This window comes from Myxocyprinus asiaticus, chromosome 29 (assembly GCF_019703515.2).
Source record: "Myxocyprinus asiaticus isolate MX2 ecotype Aquarium Trade chromosome 29, UBuf_Myxa_2, whole genome shotgun sequence".
Lineage (NCBI taxonomy): Eukaryota > Metazoa > Chordata > Actinopteri > Cypriniformes > Catostomidae > Myxocyprinus > Myxocyprinus asiaticus.
In genome coordinates this window covers 6,667,051-6,686,925 of record NC_059372.1, presented here as the reverse complement: position 1 = coordinate 6,686,925, position 19,875 = coordinate 6,667,051, and the positions used below count along the sequence as shown (strand labels likewise).

Genomic DNA, 19,875 nt, shown 5'->3' with positions numbered 1-19,875 from the left:
TAACGTCATCGAGACGCGCGGAAGAAACATGCTGGATGTGTCCATCTCATGCGACACTGTCAGTTTAATTTGCTTCGCAAGTAATTTCTGATGGAAAGTCTTTTTTAGGATCTCAGTTTTGTTTGATAACCAGGAATGATATGACATAACATTACACAGAAGTGTAGTGGTGTGGTTATGTGCTTGAGTCTGCATAAATGCTGTAGATTATGACGAGACTTCTCCAGACTGAACTATTACAAGTAAGTAAGAGCGTTTAATGGGACGTACTGCAAGTGAATGTTCAACTGGCTACGTTTTACCTTTACTTGAATTAAAATGAGATTTTACCGTATTAAAATACACAACAAAAATACTCATTTAACCCTTGTGCGACCTTCGGGACATTTTTGTCTTTTCGATCATTGCCAACGGCATACATTTTGCCAAAGGTGTGTATTTTTGGGGTAGTTTTTATATTTTAACCTCAGTTACATTTATGCATTTGGCAGACGCTTTTATCCAAAGTGACTTACAGTGCATTTATTACAGGGACAATCCCCCCGGAGCAACCTGGAGTTAAGTGCCTTGCTCAAGGACACAATGGTGGTGGCTGTGGGGATTGAACCAACAACCTTCAGCTTACCAGTTCAGGGCTTTAGTCCACTACGCTACCACCACTCCATACATTTACTAATACATTTATAATACTCTATGTACACAAAATAGTTACTCAGGACCTTCAGGACAAAAATGTCCCCATTGAAACCCATTAAAACTGCAATATTTGATCCCAGTACCATTAAAGCGTAAAATCATGAATTCTACGATATTATGCTTTCATTCCAGAGCCCTGGCTTCAAAATTTACATTTTTAATATTTTCCACCAGATGGCGCCATTTTTCTCATGTTTAGCCTATGGAGCAACTACATGCTTTTCCCCCATTTTCTGTATTATAGAGCGCTGCAGGCCAATTGAATAAATGACGCAGCTAAAATTGTGTGGGTGTGTTGGTATGGATGATAGTGTGTGTTTTGAAAAGTGTGTGCATGTAAAAAAACAGTGGCATTATGTAAAGAAACTGGCATTTAAAGGGTTAAAATCGTGAAACTGAATAAATATTTGGTAGTTATGATCAGGACTGATGTTGGTTAAAAAAAAAAAAAAGTCAGTGAAAGTGGAAAATATTTTTATGGCAGTTTTTTGATGTGGACATCTTTGTCCTCCGAGGATCTCGGAGTAACTTTTCATTGACGCACAAGGGTTAAGGTTTAAATATGCAAATGTACACACTTTATAGACATACAGTGCATCCGGAAAGTACTCACAGCGCTTCACTTTTATTCCAAAATGGATTAAATTCATTATTTCTCAATTCTACAAACAATACCCCATAATGACAACATGAAAGTTTGAAATCTTTGTAAATTTATTAAAAACAAAAATCACATGTACATAAGTTTTCACAGCCTTTGCTCAATACTTTGATGCATCTTTGGCACCAATTACAGCCTCAAGTCTTTGAGTATGATGCTACAAGCTTGGCACACCTATTTTTGGGCAGTTTCTCCCATTCTTCTTTTCAGGACCCCTCAAGCTCCATCAGGTTGGATGGGGAGCGTCGGTGCACAGCCATTTTCAGATCTCTCCAGAGATGTTCAATCGGGTTCAAGTCTGGGCTCTGGCTGGGCCACTCAAGGACATTCACAGAGTTGTCCCGGAGCCACTCCTTTGTTATCTTGGCTGTGTGCTTAGGGTCGTTGTCCTGTTGGAAGATGAACCTTCGCCCCAGTCTGAGGTCCAGAGTGCTCTGGAGCAGGTTTTCATCAAGGATGTCTCTGTACATTGCTGCATTCACCTTTCCCTCGATCCTGACTAGTCTCCCAGTTCCTGTCGCTGAAAAACATCCCCACAGCACGATGCTGCCACCACTATGCTTCACTCTAGGGATGGTATTGGCCAGGTGATGAGCAGTGCCTGGTTTATCCAGACATGACGCTTGCCATTCAGGCCAAAGAGTTCAATCTTTTGTTTCTCATGGTCTGAGAGTCCTTCAGGTGCCTTTTGGCAAACTCCAGGCGGGCTGTCGTGTGCCTTTTACTGAGGAGTGGCTTCCGTCTGGCCACTCTACCATACAGGCCTGATTGGTGGAGTGCTGCAGAGATGGTTGTTCTTCTGGAAGGTTCTCTCTCCACAGAGAAATGCTGGAGCTCTGTCAGAGTGACCATCGGGTTCTTGGTCACCTCCCTGACGAAGGCCCTTCTCCCCCGATTGCTCAGTTTGGCCAGGCGGCCAGCTCTAGGAAGAGTCCTGGTGGTTCCAAACTTCTTCCATTTACGGATGATGGAGGTCACTGTGCTCATTGGGACCTTCAATGCTGCAGAAATTTTTCTGTACCCTTCCCCAGATCTGTGCCTCGATACAATCCTGTCTCGGACATCTACAGACAATTCCTTGGAATTCATGACTTGGTTTGTGCTCTGACATGCACTGTTAACTGTGGGACCTTATATAGACAGGTGTGTGCCTTTCCAAATCATGTCCAATCAACTGAATTTACCACAGGTGGACTCCAATCAAGTTGTAGAAACATCTGAAGGATGATCAGTGGAAACAGGATGCACCTGAGCTCAATTTTGAGTGTCATGGCAAAGGCTGTGAATACTTATGTACATGTGATTTTGTTTCGTTTTTTATTTTTAATAAATTTGCAAAGATTTCAAACAAACTACCTTCACGTTGTCATTATGGGGTATTGTTTGTAGAATTTTGAGGAAAATAATGAATTTAATCAATTTTGGAATAAGGCTGTAACATAACAAAATGTGGAAAAAGTGGAGCGCTGTGAATACTTTCCGGATGCACTGTAGATTTCTATACTATACTGATCCAGTACATTTTATAGCATAGTATATGAGAAGTTGATATGAGAGTGACAGCTGTGACATGCTATACTAGGTTAAACTATTATTCTAGTTCTTGTATAATTATAAAAAATTTACCATATTAAAATAAACAAAAATAAGACTTTATCAATTTAAGGTTTAAAATATGCACAATGGGCATTACATAACAAAAGTGAGGTAAACATCAGAAAATTACATGATTAATGTTATAAACTACTTTATAATTGTCAAGCCCCTTTTCAGTTATTATAAGGTTCCTAAAATGCTATCAAAAAATATCAGGAATAACATTAAAAAAGCAGAATATAAAATTAAGGGGTGTGTGTTCATAAGAAAATGTGAGATATTACATTTGCTAGAGCTAGATGAACAAAATATCTCTTTAGGAAAATGGCTAACTACAGCTAATTTAATACTTCGTTTACTTGGTAAAGGTAATCATAAATATTAATATTGTTGGCTATTATTTCTGATGTTTTCTGCAAGTTTAGTTGTTGAAGTTGCAAAATATCAGTTTCCACTAAATAACTATGGAAATGTACACATTACTGCTCTCTCTTTGTCATACATTCTCATTATTGTGTTTCATATTAGCCTGTTTTTCCTCTCTCTTTCTCCATCATAGTGTCTTACAACTATTATAATCTCCTTCACAGATCTCATAACTCCCTGCATGAAGAATGGCTGAACATCAGATTGATGATCCCAAGATTGCATTTGCATATCTCCGTCCATCCTGTGTGCTCCTGACCAAAGAACCCACAGCCGCTAATGTAGAGACTGTCAGCAGCCACCTCCGCTGTGTTAGCTATGGAGCTCTCCAACAGCTCCAGGACTATGTCCTCTTTCCTCTCAGATTTGTCCTCAAAACCCCTGGCTCCAAGCGCGAGGGTCTTGTCCAGGCGGTCATGGAAACCATGACTTATGTCCTGGAGAACACTTGTGTTCAGAGTTGGCAGTCTCTGCGAGATCTTTTCTCTGAGCTGTGCCTTTGTCTTTGTTCCCCTAAAGACCCGGGAAAGCCTGGCGTGACTTCAGAGGAGCTCAAAATGGCTATCCTCAAGTGCCTGGATGCCCTCCTGCACTCTGCATATGGTGATATTGTTTTTAAGCTCTACGACCCGAGCATGTTGCCTGGACTCGGAGCGGCCGTGTCATTACTTCTTGCACTCACAGAGCAGGAAAAGGCCAGAGGAGTCCAGACGGCTGCACTGAAATGTCTCCTGTCTCTGTTTCTACAGTGCGATTGCTCGCAAGAACACGTTGAGCCAGGACAGGAAGAGGGGTATCTGCTTGGTCGTGCCTTAGCCACATTTCTTCCTGGCATCTCTCGTGCCTTGAGTCTCGTGATCAGTGGAGATGTCAGACAGGGGCATGTGGTTACTGTGAAGGCCATGAGGGTTTGGTACAGAATGGTAGGTCTAGTAATGGCCGACGAGCAGCTTCAGAAAACGGAAGCAAAGGACACAACAGCTGTTGAGATTGGGAGAGTTGAGAAACTCATTGTGAAGAGGACTCCGTCTTGGTGCAAGGACACATCCAAGCGTCTCTCAATAGTCCTACAAAATATTATTTCCTGTACTTCTGCGCACCCACACTGGAAAGTGAGGCTTGAGTTAGTGAATATGTCCCATCTCCTTCTCTCACAGTGCAGCCAGTCTGTAGGTGAATGTATCGGCCCTCTACTGGAAGCATTGGTAGGTGCCATCAATGATGATGAGCCCAATGTTAAAAACAGGTGTAACACAGTTTTGAATGAGGTAGCGCAGAAAAGCCAAGCCACCGGTGGGCAGGACTTTACTGACGTTCTGTCTGAAAACCTCCACAGCTTGGTGTCGTCCTTACCTCGTCTCATGAGAACTACAGATGATCAGCGCAAGCTCTTCCTTCTTAATGTGTTCCTGGGGTACCTCAAGATTCTTGGGCCCAAAGTGGACACTGTACTAACTTCAGCTGTACATTTGGAGCGCATCTCCAAAGCATTGATGCAAGTATTGGAGCTGGACGTAACGGATGTAAAAATCATCGAGGAGAGAACTCTTATTCCTTTAACAAACCTGGGACCTGACATGCACCAAATGCAACCTCAGAAGAAATACTTCCTCTACTTCACAGATGACAAGATATTCTCGGCACTCAGTAAGATCTGCAGGACGTTGGGATACTACGGAAACCTCTATCTTCTTGTTGACCGCTTCATGGAATTGTACAAGGAGTCCTCTGTTTACAAGAAGCAGGCTGCTTTGGTTCTCAACGAGGTCATTGTTGGTGCGGCAGGCATTGGCGTGGAGACCGACAATTCCAGAACGGACTACATAGGATTTAGTCAGTCCACACCTTCTAGAACAAGTAAAGAGGACTTGAAATCTTCCATCGTTTCCATCATTGAGGAATACATCAGTTTGGGTAACTGGCATCTCCCTACAGTTTCTGAGGCAGTGGACAATGAGACTCAAGCAAACCTTGAGTCTACAGCCTCCTTAGTGCCCCATCCAGAAAGAAACTCTTTGCAGATACTTCCAACATCCAAAACACCAACTCTCCACCAACTGAACGGCAACATCTGGCAAATCTGTATCCAGTTAGAGGGCATTGGAGGTTTCGCCCTTGCCTTGGGCACAGACTTCCGTTTGCTTCTTATGACATCACTTTACCCTGTGCTGGAGAAGGCCGGGGACGAGTCGCTTCTTGTCAGCCAATCGGCCTACAGCGCCATTTGCGACCTCTGCAAGGCTTGCGATTACAGTTCGCCCAAGGAACTGGTCATCCAGAACTCTGACTACCTTCTTAATGATGTTTCTCTAAACTTAGCCAGACCCAGCATTCAACCTCATGCTACGAGAGTTCTTGCGGTCATGTTCACTCATTCTGATGCAAGTCTGCTGCCCCTAGTGGCCGATGTGGTGCAGGACGTGTTAACGGCACTTGATCTTAGCTATGAGCAGAGAACGCCACAGTTCTGCGCTGTGTTGCATTCACTCATGAAGGCACTTGGTAAGCATAACTGACTGTTTTTAACATCATGCAGTATTGCTATAAATGCTACTTAGAACTTAAGGCCAAAGCATACTTAGATATTCCACGTGCCGCTAGTGTGCGTGATGCTAATTTCATCATCAGCAGAGTACATGTGGACTGTCCTCGTTTAGCCCAGTTTTTCTAGGCAAATGGTCAGTCTGTGTCTGCGTCAGCCTCGCTGTCAAAAGAGCATACATACTTTGAAAGGCAGAGCACTTGTGTTAGATGGAACAGCTTGCAGAAAAAAAAAGTATACCCAAGCCTTTATACTGATATAATGTGCATATATGTCTTTTTTTTTTTTTTTTAAATAGACCTTGATGCACACGTACATCACCCAGATGTTTATTTGATGTGTGTGTTCACATCTGGAAGATGTATTTTTGATGTTGTTTGCTCATCTGCAACATGTCTATAAGACGTATGTCAATAAGTATGTCTCAGATGTCAATAAGACATTCAGCTGACATCTTTGAGATGTTTATGATTTAGAATGTTTGTAAATCTGATCTTTTTAAGATGTTTAGTAGATGTTAATTAGATTGTGATGCTTTCCAGATGGAAATATCTAAAACACTAAAAATCTCAGAGATGCATGCATGCTATCTGGGGATTTGCTTATTAGCCTTGTAATTTGCATTTTTACCCTTAATTGTGCTGCATAATGCATATCACAAGATAGTCAGCCCAACAGACTATATAAAGATACATTTGAAAATGTTTAAGGTTATGACTGTGTTAAATATTAGATGCTAAAGGATTCTTCATCTGTTATTTTGAGCCTTACATGTCTGTTTTACTACAGTGAGATGGTTCCCCGCAAATATTGGACACCAGAAGCCGCCCAACAAAGAGACCCAGAGTAAAGACTGTTTGAGCCTGAGGCAGTTTTTTCTTGACTATAAAAAACAAAAGGAGCTTGCAGAAGGAATTGCAATTGAGGAGGAAGATCCTGATGGTCTAGGTTTTACATATTAATTCATTATTTATTTCTTCATATGCTTTGTCACAATTATTAGTGGTGCTTGCTAAGTGCCGTTTGTGGTATGGACATTGAGGTGAGGTGTGTTTTTTTACTCATCTATGCAATCAGACTTGCAGTTTAGCTTCACTGATGATAAAACGGTAAAAACTTACTCTGAAGAAGGGACTTGAGCCATATCTAGAGACCAGAATATCATAGATAACCCCTCAGTTTTTCTGAAGAAAATCTAAAAATCTAGATGTGCTTCATAGTTTGCGTTTGAATACTTGCACGGTAGATGATAGTCATAGTTACCGTAAACGAATGGTTTTACCATAAGTGCATATAAAAACTTCAGACCTATCACAGGAGTAATAATTTTCCCTTTAGCAGATTGTGTTTAAGTGTCTTACTAGAGGTAATAGAGCATTATGATCACAGAAGCTAAGTTTTTGGCTCATCTTCAGTCCTCAACATGCTGGGGCTTCAGATTTCTGATCATTAAACCAACACCACACAGAGTCTTAATTCCCAGAACAATCCGTTATTCTTGCCTTCCCACATTACACTGTAGGTTTGTGGCTTATAAGACACATTCACCTGTTATCCGTGTTAGAGTCATAATAGTCTCACAGAGCCAGACTTTTGACTATCGCCATAAAGTCTAGCCCACATTAGCCGCTTTTCCACTGTCGGGCCAGTGCGAGCCAAGGCTATCAACTGGCGGGGCCAATAGCCTCGGACCTCAAGCCGCAAGACCAAAATTGACCTGCGTTCCCACCATTGGGCCAATAGCCTTGCAGTGTCACCCTAAAACCCACCCTTAATACGCCGCCCTGGTGCCAACGTCACACACCCCGCCCATTTCACAAGCAAGAGGGAAGATCTAGCTGAGTTATCATGTTATCTAGAATATCAAGTTTGTATCATATGTAAACATTAGCTATCTCGCAAATAAGTTATCGTTGACAACTCACCAACTGTAACTACCATGGTGTCCCGAGTGGTCTCTCCACTAATAGCAGGACGATGTCCCATCACACCATTTGTGATCTTGAACCAGGGAAAGTTCTTTATTTGGATACCGTTTTGTCCATTGTGAGTTTAACAGATTTGTTCTGTGCCCGCAATTTTAAATTTTTCCAGAACATGTACTGTTGTGTGCTGGATCCACAAACTGGCAAGTTCGGCGAAACTCCACCTTTGACGTTGATCCCTCCTCAATCCCCAGTTGGTCTTGTTTGGCCCAAGAGTAATGGGTGAGCCAAAGGACATTGGCTGTTGGCCCCGAGAAAGCCCTGGAAGTGACAGTGGGAACGCAACTGGCCCTGGCACGCACTAGTATGCCCTCATTTGGCCCGACAGTGGAAACACGGCTATTGTTGCTTATTCTGGCCAAGAACTGCTCACTTAGACAGGCCCATGTAGAAAATTTGATGTGAAATTTAGAAGCTGGTAAATCTAGAACTGACAAAAATCTAAATAACAGACTGTGGTACAAAAAGTAGTTGCTTATTCATATAATGGCACAGCAGTTTTTCGTTGCAGCGAACTTGCGATTTTGCAAGATTTTTGGCAATTTTGTGCAATATGAATGGTTTGCAAATGCAAACATTCCGTGGGCGGACCTGAGACTAGCATTAGGAGATAATATACTCTCCTGTCCGCAGACATCCCTCCATCAGCATCCACTTCTGAGGAGGACATGGAAGGCCCTGACGTGAAAGAGGAACTTCCACTTCATATTCAAATTGCAAAAGACGTCATGGAGCGATGCATCCACCTGCTGTCCGACTCCAACCTGAGAACACGACTCAAGGTTACAGAATTCACTTTGCAACTGTCCACTGATTATGACTTTAGCATCACCAAAGACCTGTTTTCTTTATTGTAACATGGAATATCTAGCACAGATGTGTTGTAATTGAATTCCTCAATTAGTGCTGTAACGTTTTTAAATGAAAAAATGTGTGCCGTTTGCAGGTGTTGGACATCCTGGAGTTGTGTGTGTGTGTTTTATGTGCGAGAGAGAATGAGCTTCTTCCCATGGTGCATCGGTGCTGGCCTGCTCTCCTCCACCGTCTCACCAACGATGATCCTCTCGCTGTACCTCGAGCTTTCAAGGTCAGATGAGTGTGTGTTTGTGTTAGAGGTCAAAATCTCTCAATTAATATTTCCTCTGAGTGAGTAGACTGTGTGGGCATTAGAGATGTAACGGTTACATGGTATACCACGGTTTTAAACATAGATGGTTATCGTAACATTGACATTTTCTCATTCACGGTATTGCATGAATAGAAAGGATTCTTTTCAAAATTGTTCTAGTCCATAAAAAGGAATTTTAAATGTTAATTTATTTAAGAGAGAATCGGCTATATTTACACAGCATCATAAGCTTGACGTGATTAAAAAATATCTCTGAATTGCGACTTCCTCCATTTTCAGTAGGTATTGTTTGAAGAAAAAAAAGCCGAAATTACAAAAGCAACCAATTACTGAATCGAATAAATATCTGTATCTGAACTGTTAACCTGGGAAGTAATAAAAAAAAAAGGTTTTATTATGATTTTAATAATATTAATATAAGTATTGCACTACCGTAATCGCATAATACCACTTTATTTGCTGTCATAAAGTGAAAATCTCATACCGTTACACTCCTAGTGTATACAAGCCCAGAGTTTGTATTTTTCTAATTTAGTTTTTTATCTTCATTACAAAATGTTATTACCAGCATGACATTTTGAGTAAAAAATGACATCATGCTTTTAAGATGGCATAAAAACAAAACTTGATGTTATCCAACATGATTTGAGAATGTTCTGAAGCACATTTCCTCCCAAAAGATTTTTTTTCATCAAGATTTTTTAACCCTTCCATGGTCTCATGGGTCAGTTGAACCCTTTTGAATTGTTAACACTGATTTACATCAACTTAACTTTAAGTTTTCGGCCTGAAACTTATACACAATATACAGATCTGAAAGAAGGGGGCACCCCAACGTGTTTTGTGACTCCACCCATAGACATCCAGTCTTTTTTGAGAGGCCCCACCATAAAATGGTAGAAGTTCACAATTGTCACATTACAAACCTGAGGTTTTTAGCTTTCAAATGACACCAAGGTCACGTTTGTAGTCCATTCAGAGGCCGTGATATTCCACAAAACATGGGGGAAGGGCGGGGCTTCCCAAAAAAGACTGGATGTCTGTGGGCGGAGTCACAAACCACTTGGGGCGCCCCCTGCTTTTCAGACCTCTATACTGTATTGTTATAGAAGATTCCTAGTGTTTGCTGCCACCTAGAGGAACGATTTAAGACCAAAAGTAGAGAGAGAGAGCAAACAGAGCCTTTATTACAAGCTTTTGAAATTGAAGATAAAAATGGGTCAGTTTCACCCTGTAGGTTCAAAGTTGGGACTTGATCGTTAAGACCATCAAAGGGTTCAAATGAAAATCGGTGTAAATTAATTACAGTACAAACAATACTACCATGATGTATACTTACAAAAAGTGTTGGGTAAGTTACACAAAATAAGTAATCCACTACAAATTTCTAATTACTTCTCTAAAAATGTAATCACGTTAATAATTATTTGACTTTTAAGTTACTTTCAAAAACACTTTTCCTAGAAAAACTGTTGGTCATTCGCTCATACAAAATGTCTTTTTTTTGTTCCTCATTCGTTGTCGCACACCCTTCAGCTGTCACAGAACTGCTAACAGACATGCATATGAATTCATATTTTAAATATATTATACATTTTCCTTTTGCGCAAGTAATGTACTTAAGTAATTACTTTAATTGAAAGTCAGTAATTGTAATCTGATTACAATAATTTAAAATGTAATTAAATTTTTTTAAACTAAAAAAGTAATCAGATTACAGTAACTAATTACTTTGTAATCAGATACACCCAAGACTGCTTATAAATGTACTTTACAATTTAAATACACGATAATAATAATCAGATGAATATCTTAATAATATATCTCAATGATAATTTTCCTTTATGCATCTTATTTTTGATTTTGGGCTGAAATATGACTCCACAATTGTATCTGTAGAACCCACATCAAGATCCTCTGTTTAAATCTCTCTCTCTGTGCAGGTGTTGTGTGTTCTGGGCGAGTCGTGTGGTGATTTTCTCAGGAAACGGGTGTCTAAAGAGGTCCTGCCACGTATCACTTCCTCTTTGATAAAACAGTCAGAGATCAGTGCTCGTTCGGGGACCGTCTACACACACACACTGGCCTACAAACTCCAGCTCGCAGTGCTGCAGGGTCTCGGGCCGCTGGGTGTTAAACTGGATTTGGGTAAGTCGCAATATCAGTGTCCCAAAACTACTGCTAGAAACTTGAGTGCACCTTTACGAAATGCCTACTGAGAGCTTTTGATTATCGATTACTCAAAAAGAAAGAAAGTCAATGGGAGGTTTTAAATATTGTTCCGACGTTCTGTATGATTGATATCATTTATATAAAGTTTGACTGTGATTTCTGTACGTCCTGTAAAATAATGTCATTCAATAATTTAATTAATAAGCTTTAAGGACAACATGAAATGCATTTAACTTCTCTACCGTGCTGTATTTCGGAGTGAAAAAGCATATTTAGTGATAAAATAATGTAGGATGCAACTTGATTTTATTCATCAGGATCACATTAGATTGTATAAAGTAGGATATATAATTGGTTAAAATGATTTTTAAAGCTGTCAATCGATTAAAAGTTTTACTTGATTGAATGACATTATATGTTGATTAATTAATCAAAATAATCACAATTAAAGGAATATACTGGGTTCAATACAAGTTAAGCTCAATCGACAGCATTTGTAGCATAATATTGATTAACCACAAAAAATTATTTTGACTCGTCCCTCATTGTCTTTAAAAAAGCAAGGGTTTAAAGGCAGAAATGTGACGCTTAACATTTTATAAAAGTAATTACATTAATTCTTCTGTTAAAACTTGTGTATTATTAAAGCTGTAAAGTTGTTTATAGTAATTGTAATATATTAATATGTGCTTAAAAAGGCCCCCAATTAAAGAGAATTCAATATAAAATAATTATAAACAATATATACAGTATAATAAAATAAAATATTAATGTATAATAATAATAATTTTTCACTGGTTTTCAGCGTCTCTAGCCATAAACGCTGCATTTTTAAGATGCTGTGTCAAGTTAAATGTAGTTTATAACTTTAAAAACATGTCTTGAGACCCCTGCACGCTGCTCCGCCTGGAGTTGCACTTACTGCCCCCTGCTGACCGAGATCCGCAAACACATGGAGGTGGCACTTGAAGCTTTAATTGCTCCTTTGGTAGGAAGAATCAGGATTTTTTTTTTTAACCCTTTAATCGATGCATACCTCGGGTCTTTAGTGACCCGGGACCTCATTCCAGTTATGAGTTATGCCCACACCTCTTTATTATTCCTCAACCTCTCTATTCTGAATAGTGTAACAACAACAACAAAAATAATGGCAAAATTGCAAACAATTTTAAAAAAACTTTCATTGCTTAACCATAAGTGTATAGAGTCATTAAAGAGCCACCAACAGACATAAAACATATTTTTATGATTATTTCATATGTATATAAGTTTACTATCAAAGGATATATTTCTTTGTTTATTACAAGACAAATAAATACTATATCACATTGTTTTTCTGTGCGACAATGGTGAATTATCAGTATTCCATTATGCGTGTACACATGCAGTACATGTTATTCATGCTATTTCTCACTCAAAGTGGCGCTGCTGTATCAGTGATTGACTTGATTTACATGTGACATTGCTATTTGATGAAGACACAATGTGGAAGTAAACTATAGCAAGTGTAACACATAAACAGTATGATTTGACTATTGTCATTTGGGTGTGCTACTGAAATTAATGAAGTTGTGCGTCTATTTAGACTCAAAGTGCCTGAGAAAATACTTATGTTTGTCTTTTGTGTTATGTGAAGCTCAATATGTGTTTGAAAACCAGTTGCATCTCATGAAATCTCAATGAATCCTTTTCTGTATTTGTTGCATCATCTCGTTGATATATGACACCAACAAAAAATATCAGAATATATTCTATTCTATTATTTTCTAATCGTCTTGAAAATGTTTTAAACATTTGACACTATTTGGGCATTTGTGATAGATATACATGCCAGGTCTGTAAAGACCCCAGTAAGTAATAATGTTTGGTGAAACACCCATGCACTTAAGAGTTAACACACTATTTTTTATATAATAATCACACCGAATTAATGTGTTGAATCGACAGCCTTAATCATTAAAGTCGTTACATTTTGATAAAAGGTGATTTTTCCTTTAGAATAACATGCACTGATGAATCATGCACAATAAGACCAGCAACATTAAGAAAGTAAATAGGGTCCGTTTTGATTTCATGTTGTCTGAGCAGTTGTTAGATCTCACCACCAGATGTCAGACTCGGATGAGTTTTTCATTGCAGCTGTAGCAAACATCAGTCTGACTGTAGTTCATAAAGATGTGTTCCTGTGGATGGGACTTCACAGCTTTGTTTGAAAATCACAGATCACAGTTGAAGTCAGAAGTTTACATACATCTTAGCCAAATACATTTAAACTCAGTTTTTCACAATTTCTGACATTTAATCGTAGAAAACATTCCCTGTTTTAGGTCAGTTAGGATCACTACTTTATTTTAAGAATGTGAAATGTCAGAATAATAGTAGAGAGAATGATTTATTTCTGCTTTTATTTCTTTCATCACATTCCCAGTGGGTCAGAAGTTTACATACACTTTGTTAGTATTTGGTAGCATTGCCTTTAAATTGTTTAACTTGGGTCAAATGTTTTGGGTAGTCTTCCACAAGCTTCTCACAATAAGTTGCTAGAATTTTGGTCCATTCCTCCAGACAGAACTGGTGTAACGGAGTCCGGTTTGTAGACCTCCTTGCTCGCACACGCTTTTTCAGTTCTGCCCACAAATTTTCTATCAGATTGAGGTCAGAGCTTTGTGATGTCCACTCCAATACCTTGACTTTGTTGTCCTTAAGCCATTTTGCCACAACTTTGGAGGTATGCTTGGGGTCATTATCCATTTGGAAGACCCATTTAACTTCCTGACTGATGTCTTGAGATGTTGCTTGAATATATCCACATATTTTTCCATCCTCATGATGCCATCTATTTTGTGAAGTGCACCAGTCCCTCCTGCAGCAAAGCACCCCCACAACATGATGCTGCCACCCCCATGATTCACGGTTGGGATGGTGTTCTTTGGCTTGCAAGCCTCACCCTTTTTCCTCCAAACCAAATTATGGTCATTTTGGCCAAAAAGTTCAATTTTTGTTTCATCAGACCAGAGGATATTACTTCAAAAAGTAAGATCTTTGTCCCCATGTGCACTTGCAAACTGTAGTCTGTCTTTTTTATGGCAGTTTTGGAGCAGTGGCTTCTTCCTTGCTGAGCAGCCTTTCAGGTTATGTTGATATAGGACTCATTTAGCTGTGGATATAGATACTTGTCTACCTGTTTCCTCCAGCATCTTCACAAGGTCCTTTGCTGTTGTTCTGGGATTGATTTGCACTTTTCGCACCAAACTACGTTCATCTCTAGGAGACAGAATATGCGTCCCCTTCCTGAGCGGTATGATGGCTGGGTGGTCCCATGGTGTTTATACTTGCGTACTATTGTTTGTACAGATGAACGTGGTACCTTCAGGCATTTGGAAATTGCTCCCAAGGATGAACCAGACTTGTGGAGGTCCACAATTTTTCTTCTGAGCTCTTGTCTGATTTCTTTTGATTTTCCCGTGATGTCAAGCAAAGAGGCACTGAGTTTGAAGGTAGGCCTTAAAATACATCCAGTGATACACCTCCAATTGACTGAAATTAGCCTAATTGGCTAATTGTCTAAAGGCTTGACATCATTTTCTGGAATTTTCCAAGCTGCTTAAAGGCACAGTTAACTTAGTGTATGTAAACCTCTGACCCACTGGAATTGTGATACAGTCTGTCTGTAAACAATTGTTGGAAAAATTACTCGTGTCATGCACAAAGTAGATGTCCTAAACGACTTGCCAAAACTAGAGTCTGCTAATATTAAATCTGTGGAGTGGTTAAAAAAAGTGTATGTACACTTCTGACTTCAACTGTATTATTTTATTGAAATGTCTTGTGTTTGAGCATTTTGCCACTTCATTTTGGGACAAGAATGCCTGTAAAGGTGTTCACATGCAACGCAAAATCGGGGCAAACATGTACCTGTGTCGAACGGTTTATGCTTAAACCATTTTTACTTTACGTTGGTAAAGAAACGTCGTTTAAGGTGTTTACATGACCACACAAGTTGTAAGCACAATCAGTGTAAGAACATGCATGCCAACTGTACCCACCAGGAAAATAAGTATACTATATGATATCCTACTGAAACTGTAAAAATGCAGAAAGGTTTAGAGGAAGGGCATAGTAAATAGCATTAGCAAGTCAATTGAAAATATCCACCATGAAAAGCATACGTGTGTGTGATGGGGTCTTGAGCATTTGGGTTATTTCAGAGTGAAGATAGTTAAAAGCTGAAGGAAAACTGAATATTGATTGAGTTACCATGGTTATAAGAGACACCTGAGAGAGAGAGAGAGAGAGAGAGAGAGACAAATGTCATGCTGTATATTCCCCAGTAGTGTAGTGTTGTTTCTCTCCCCACCTGTCTCTCTCTCTCTCTCTCTCTCTCTCTCTGCTATCATCACTTCTCTCTCTCTCTTTGCTCTATCCATCCCATCTCTCTCTCTCTCCCTTTGCATCTGTCCCTCGCCTGACAGTCCCTCTGCATTTACCTTCATTTTTGTTGAGTAATGAGCCTCTACATCATGCTGCTTAATTAATTAATTAATTAGGATAATGCTGCCATGGAGACTATTAGAATATATTAGAACTGTGATCTGTGTTCATTATGACGCAGCTGTACATTGTTTGCGATTTGCGATTCATTTTGGGAAATGAATACAGTAGAGAAATGCAAAAACCTTTGCGGAAATAGAGTATTAAATTATTATTATTATTATTATTTTAAAAAAAAAATTTTTTAGGGGAACTGACTTAATACATCCACTAAAAATCACCTTGACATCAGTCGATTAAAAGTCATTGCAAAACTGTTACTCTTTGCAGGCGAAACTTGCTTTAATTATTTTAATGCAATGGCATTCATGCATTATTACTGTATTAAACATTCTCTCATTTACTCACCCTCATGCCATCCCAGATGTGTGACTTTCTTCTGCAGAACACAAATTAAGATTTTTAGAAGAATATCTCAGCTCTATTGGTCCAAACAATAAAAGTTAATGGGTACCAAAATTTGAAGCTCAAAAAAGCACATAAAAGCAGCAAAGAAATCAACATGACTCCAGTGGTTTAATCCATTTCTTCAGAAGTGATATGATAGGTGTGGGTGAGAAACAGATACATTTTGAAGTCCTTTTTTACAATGGATATGAATGGGGCTAATTGTTGGAGCCCCATGGTTTATAGGCAGAAATGTGAAGCTTATCATTTTATTAAAGCACTTACAATAATTCTTCTGCTAAAACTCATGTATTTTTTGTTTGTTTGTGGAAAGTTGTTTAAATCGTCTTTTTTACAGTCATTTTAGAGTTTGTTGACATTACATCTTCATGGCAATGATGTTGTAAAATTGGATATAACTTTACACATAAAAGGTTAGTAAGCTATATTATCACACTAAAATCATGTTTACAGGCATATTGTTTACATTTAGTGGCTATATTTTTGAAAGAGTATTTAAACGTACAAAAATTGGCCCCATTCACTTCCATTGTAAGTGCCTTACTGTAAGATTTGTGCTTTTCTTAAAGAAAAGGAGGGGCTAGTCAAAATTAATTTTTTTGGTAATCAGTATTATGCCACAAATGCTGTCGACTGAGCTTAACTTGTGTTGAACCCAGAATATTCCTTTTAACCACTAGAGTTATATGGATTACTTTTATGCTGCCTTTATGTGCTTTTTGAAGCTTCAAAGTTCTGGTCAAAATTCACTTGCATTGTATGGACCTACAGAGCTGAGATAATCTTCTAAAAATCTTTGTGTTCAAAAAGTTATTAACATCTGGGTTGTCATGAGGGTGAGTAAATGATTTTTAGGTGAACTATCCCTTTAAATGTCCATATACTTGTAAAAGCCAATTTATCTGTATTAATGTGTATATAAGTTAGTCTGAATTCTGAATGTCTGTTTTCAGCGGAGGCCGATCTGGATCGAATTTTTGACGCTTGTCTTCCTTACCTGAGCTGCCGTCAGCCAATCAAACTGCAGGAGGCGTGTCTCAGGTGTGTCCGACCTGTTCCAAAACGTTCAAAGTGACTCGTTTCACCATTCGTTTCATAAATTCATTTTAGTCTAATGTTTTTTTTTTGTTATCAGACTGTATCAATAAACAATGTGATTCTCCTGTATCAGTATGAATTATGGTTATCATCATTTTAATTTCCATATTTATTTGTCTGTAGTGTTTTCCGGCACCTGATGAAGCTGGATGCGGATGCGTGCTGGTTCACTCTGAACGAACTCTTCTGTCCTGTCGTGTACAAACCGCCTCATCCGCTTCTACTGCCCGTGACGCTGAGCGGATCGGACAAGCCAAGAAACGAATTCACAGACAATGTCCTCAGATTACTGCAGGAGTTTAATTCCCCGCTTGAGAACGTATAGGGCTCTGGTGATTTAAAATAAGAGGGGTTCTTTCATGTGAGCGATTAGGTTAAGACACCTAATGTTTCTACATTGCATTTCAAACCTGCACTACAACAGAAGGACTATTTATCAGATTTCATGTAGACTGTTTTAAGAACAGAAATCAGATAATCTTTGAATGCTTGCTTGTATGATACAATGAATGTTCTTTTATGTTCTGTATATTACTTTTAATCAAGAAATAATTGTTATATTGTCGAACTAGCTACTGTTTGCCTGTCTTTAAAAAGGTTACGGAAATTTCTAGGGCTGTGCCGATACAAATAATCAATATAATGGTATTTTATAAACGCTGCTTTTAGATGCGGCTTATTGATCAGTAGCAATTGTAACTAGACAAATTCATGCAACAGTGGCTTGACAAAGCGTTGTCTAAAATTTGAAAATCATTTTAAATGCTTGAATTTTGAAGGTTTTGCAGGTCCAACAGAAAAGGTCAGATAGATAGGCGAATGTGTCAATGCAAGTCTACTGTATTTTTAGCCACTTTGAAGGTCTGATGGAGGAAAACTGAAAGTCTGATTAGTTTGAAAAGACATGGCACACTAAGTCAGAACAGTCTGAAGGGATGTACCAAGTTTGTTGGTTGTAGCTTAAAATCTCAATGAGTTTAGTTTAGGGATTTTGGAAAAACCCTAAACAAAGTCTGTTGGCTTTATGTATTGAGCATATATGGTGAGGTAGTTGGGATATCAAGCCTAGTAATTATGCTCCCTTCAAATCATGTCGGAATCGTATTTACAAGAAGAATGCACATTAATGTCACCACAATGTCATAATTAAACAGGGTTGGGAGTGTTACTTTTAAAATAGATTCCACAACAGATTACAAAATACATGCTGTAGAATGTAATTTGTAGCGTATTCCATTAGATTACTCGCTGTCAGTAATGTAATCTTAATACACTTTGGATTACTACTTCAGCACTGTTAGATTTTTTTCACTTGTTTTTGACAATAAACAAGTGAATAAAGTACAAAAAATCTGCCAGTACAGTGAGGCAAAATACATTTACACCGATGAGCCAAAACAGCGCCGTCTCACCAAGGCATGGACTCTGCAAGACCCCTGAAGGTGTCCTGTGATATTTGGCACCAAGACATTAGCAGCAGATCCTTCAAGTCCTGTAAGTTGCGAGGTGGAGCCACCATGGATCGGACTTGTAGGTCCAGCACAGATTTGGGGAATTTGGAGGCCAGGGCAACACCTTAAACTCTTCATCATATTCCTCAAACCATTCCTGAACAATGTGTGCAGTGTGGCAGGGCGCATTATCCTGCTGAAAGAGGCCACTGCCATCAGAGAATACCACTGGTATGAAGGGGTGTACATGGTCTGCAGCGATGCTAAGGTTGGTGGCACGTGTCACATTGACGTCCACATGAATGGCCGGATCCAGGGTTTCCCAGCAGAACATTGCCCAGAGCATCACACTTCCTCCACCGGCTTGTCGTCTTCCCACAGTGCATCCTGGTGCCGTCTCTTCCCCAGGTAAACGCACACATCTACACTCCATAAGACGTTGGTTAATGGAGAAAAATAACCTTGGGAGAAACCAGGCTCACTGTGGGGTCCAGTTCCCCTCTGGCTAACAGCATGAATTTAATGCCAATATTAGTTATTTCAGTGCAGTGCAAGAATGAGGACATTGTAGCCCAAAGACAATCAAAGTAGTGGACTATGGGGGATCTTCTACTGCTTATTTACTATACATAGGAAAGATAACCACTGAGAGAAAATGTATGTAAACGTATTAATTAACCACTTTCATATTTTCCTTAAAATAAAAATCTACCAAAAACAAACAAAAAATGTACATCTAAATGGCGCAGTTTAAATAGATAATATAGATATAGACATAGTCAAGTATAAATGGGCTGACTATCAAATAATGGAAATGTTTTTCTTCATAAGCAGAGAACTCCTAATTTCAAAGTTCTGGTTGCCTTTCTTGCCATCCATGCCAGAGATGATGTTATCTCCGATTAATTTTCACAAAATGTCAACAAAAATCTGTTTATTGTCAATAGGCTCGAAACATGTTGATTAATACAGCTAATTTTAGACTGAAAAAAAAAAGTTTCTCGTCTGAAGGCTCTCTGGAAACACAATATGTCCTGTCACAAACCTTGCTTAGCTGAACTGTCGGATATCTGACACATGAAGATTGTTTCTGCTTCATTTTCTACAGTGTATTTTAGCGAAAGGTGCCGGTATCATCTATATTGCTGCTCAGGGGCGGA

At 39.0% G+C, this 19,875-nt stretch overlaps 1 protein-coding gene across 2 annotated transcripts; it reads left to right on the top strand.

Annotated features, from left to right (window-relative positions):
- Positions 1 to 14: 14 nt before the first annotated feature.
- On the top strand, positions 15 to 17,832 carry tti1 (TELO2 interacting protein 1). 2 transcript variants are annotated; one of them, XM_051661180.1, is made up of 9 exons: positions 15 to 242; positions 532 to 627; positions 3,544 to 5,881; positions 6,711 to 6,869; positions 8,540 to 8,688; positions 8,853 to 8,993; positions 10,979 to 11,183; positions 17,120 to 17,207; positions 17,388 to 17,832. In XM_051661180.1, exons 3-9 carry the CDS (start codon positions 3,568 to 3,570, stop codon positions 17,587 to 17,589), a joined length of 3,258 nt encoding a protein of 1,085 aa, XP_051517140.1. In that variant the 5' UTR covers positions 15 to 242; positions 532 to 627; positions 3,544 to 3,567; the 3' UTR covers positions 17,590 to 17,832. The 2 variants fall into 2 exon arrangements, with proteins under 2 accessions (XP_051517140.1, XP_051517139.1); XM_051661179.1 differs by lacking the exon at positions 532 to 627 and having other exon boundaries at positions 16 to 242.
- Positions 17,833 to 19,875: the final 2,043 nt, after the last annotated feature.

Bases quoted from the DNA above. Each gene is read 5' to 3' on its own strand.
- tti1 (XM_051661180.1), top strand. From the start codon at position 3,568: ATGGCTGAACATCAGATTGATGATCCCAAGATTGCATTTGCATATCTC. The intron at 8,994-10,978 runs GTCAGATGAGTG...CTCTCTGTGCAG, and splicing joins CTGTACCTCGAGCTTTCAAG to GTGTTGTGTGTTCTGGGCGA. The intron at 17,208-17,387 runs GTGTGTCCGACC...ATTTGTCTGTAG, and splicing joins CTGCAGGAGGCGTGTCTCAG to TGTTTTCCGGCACCTGATGA.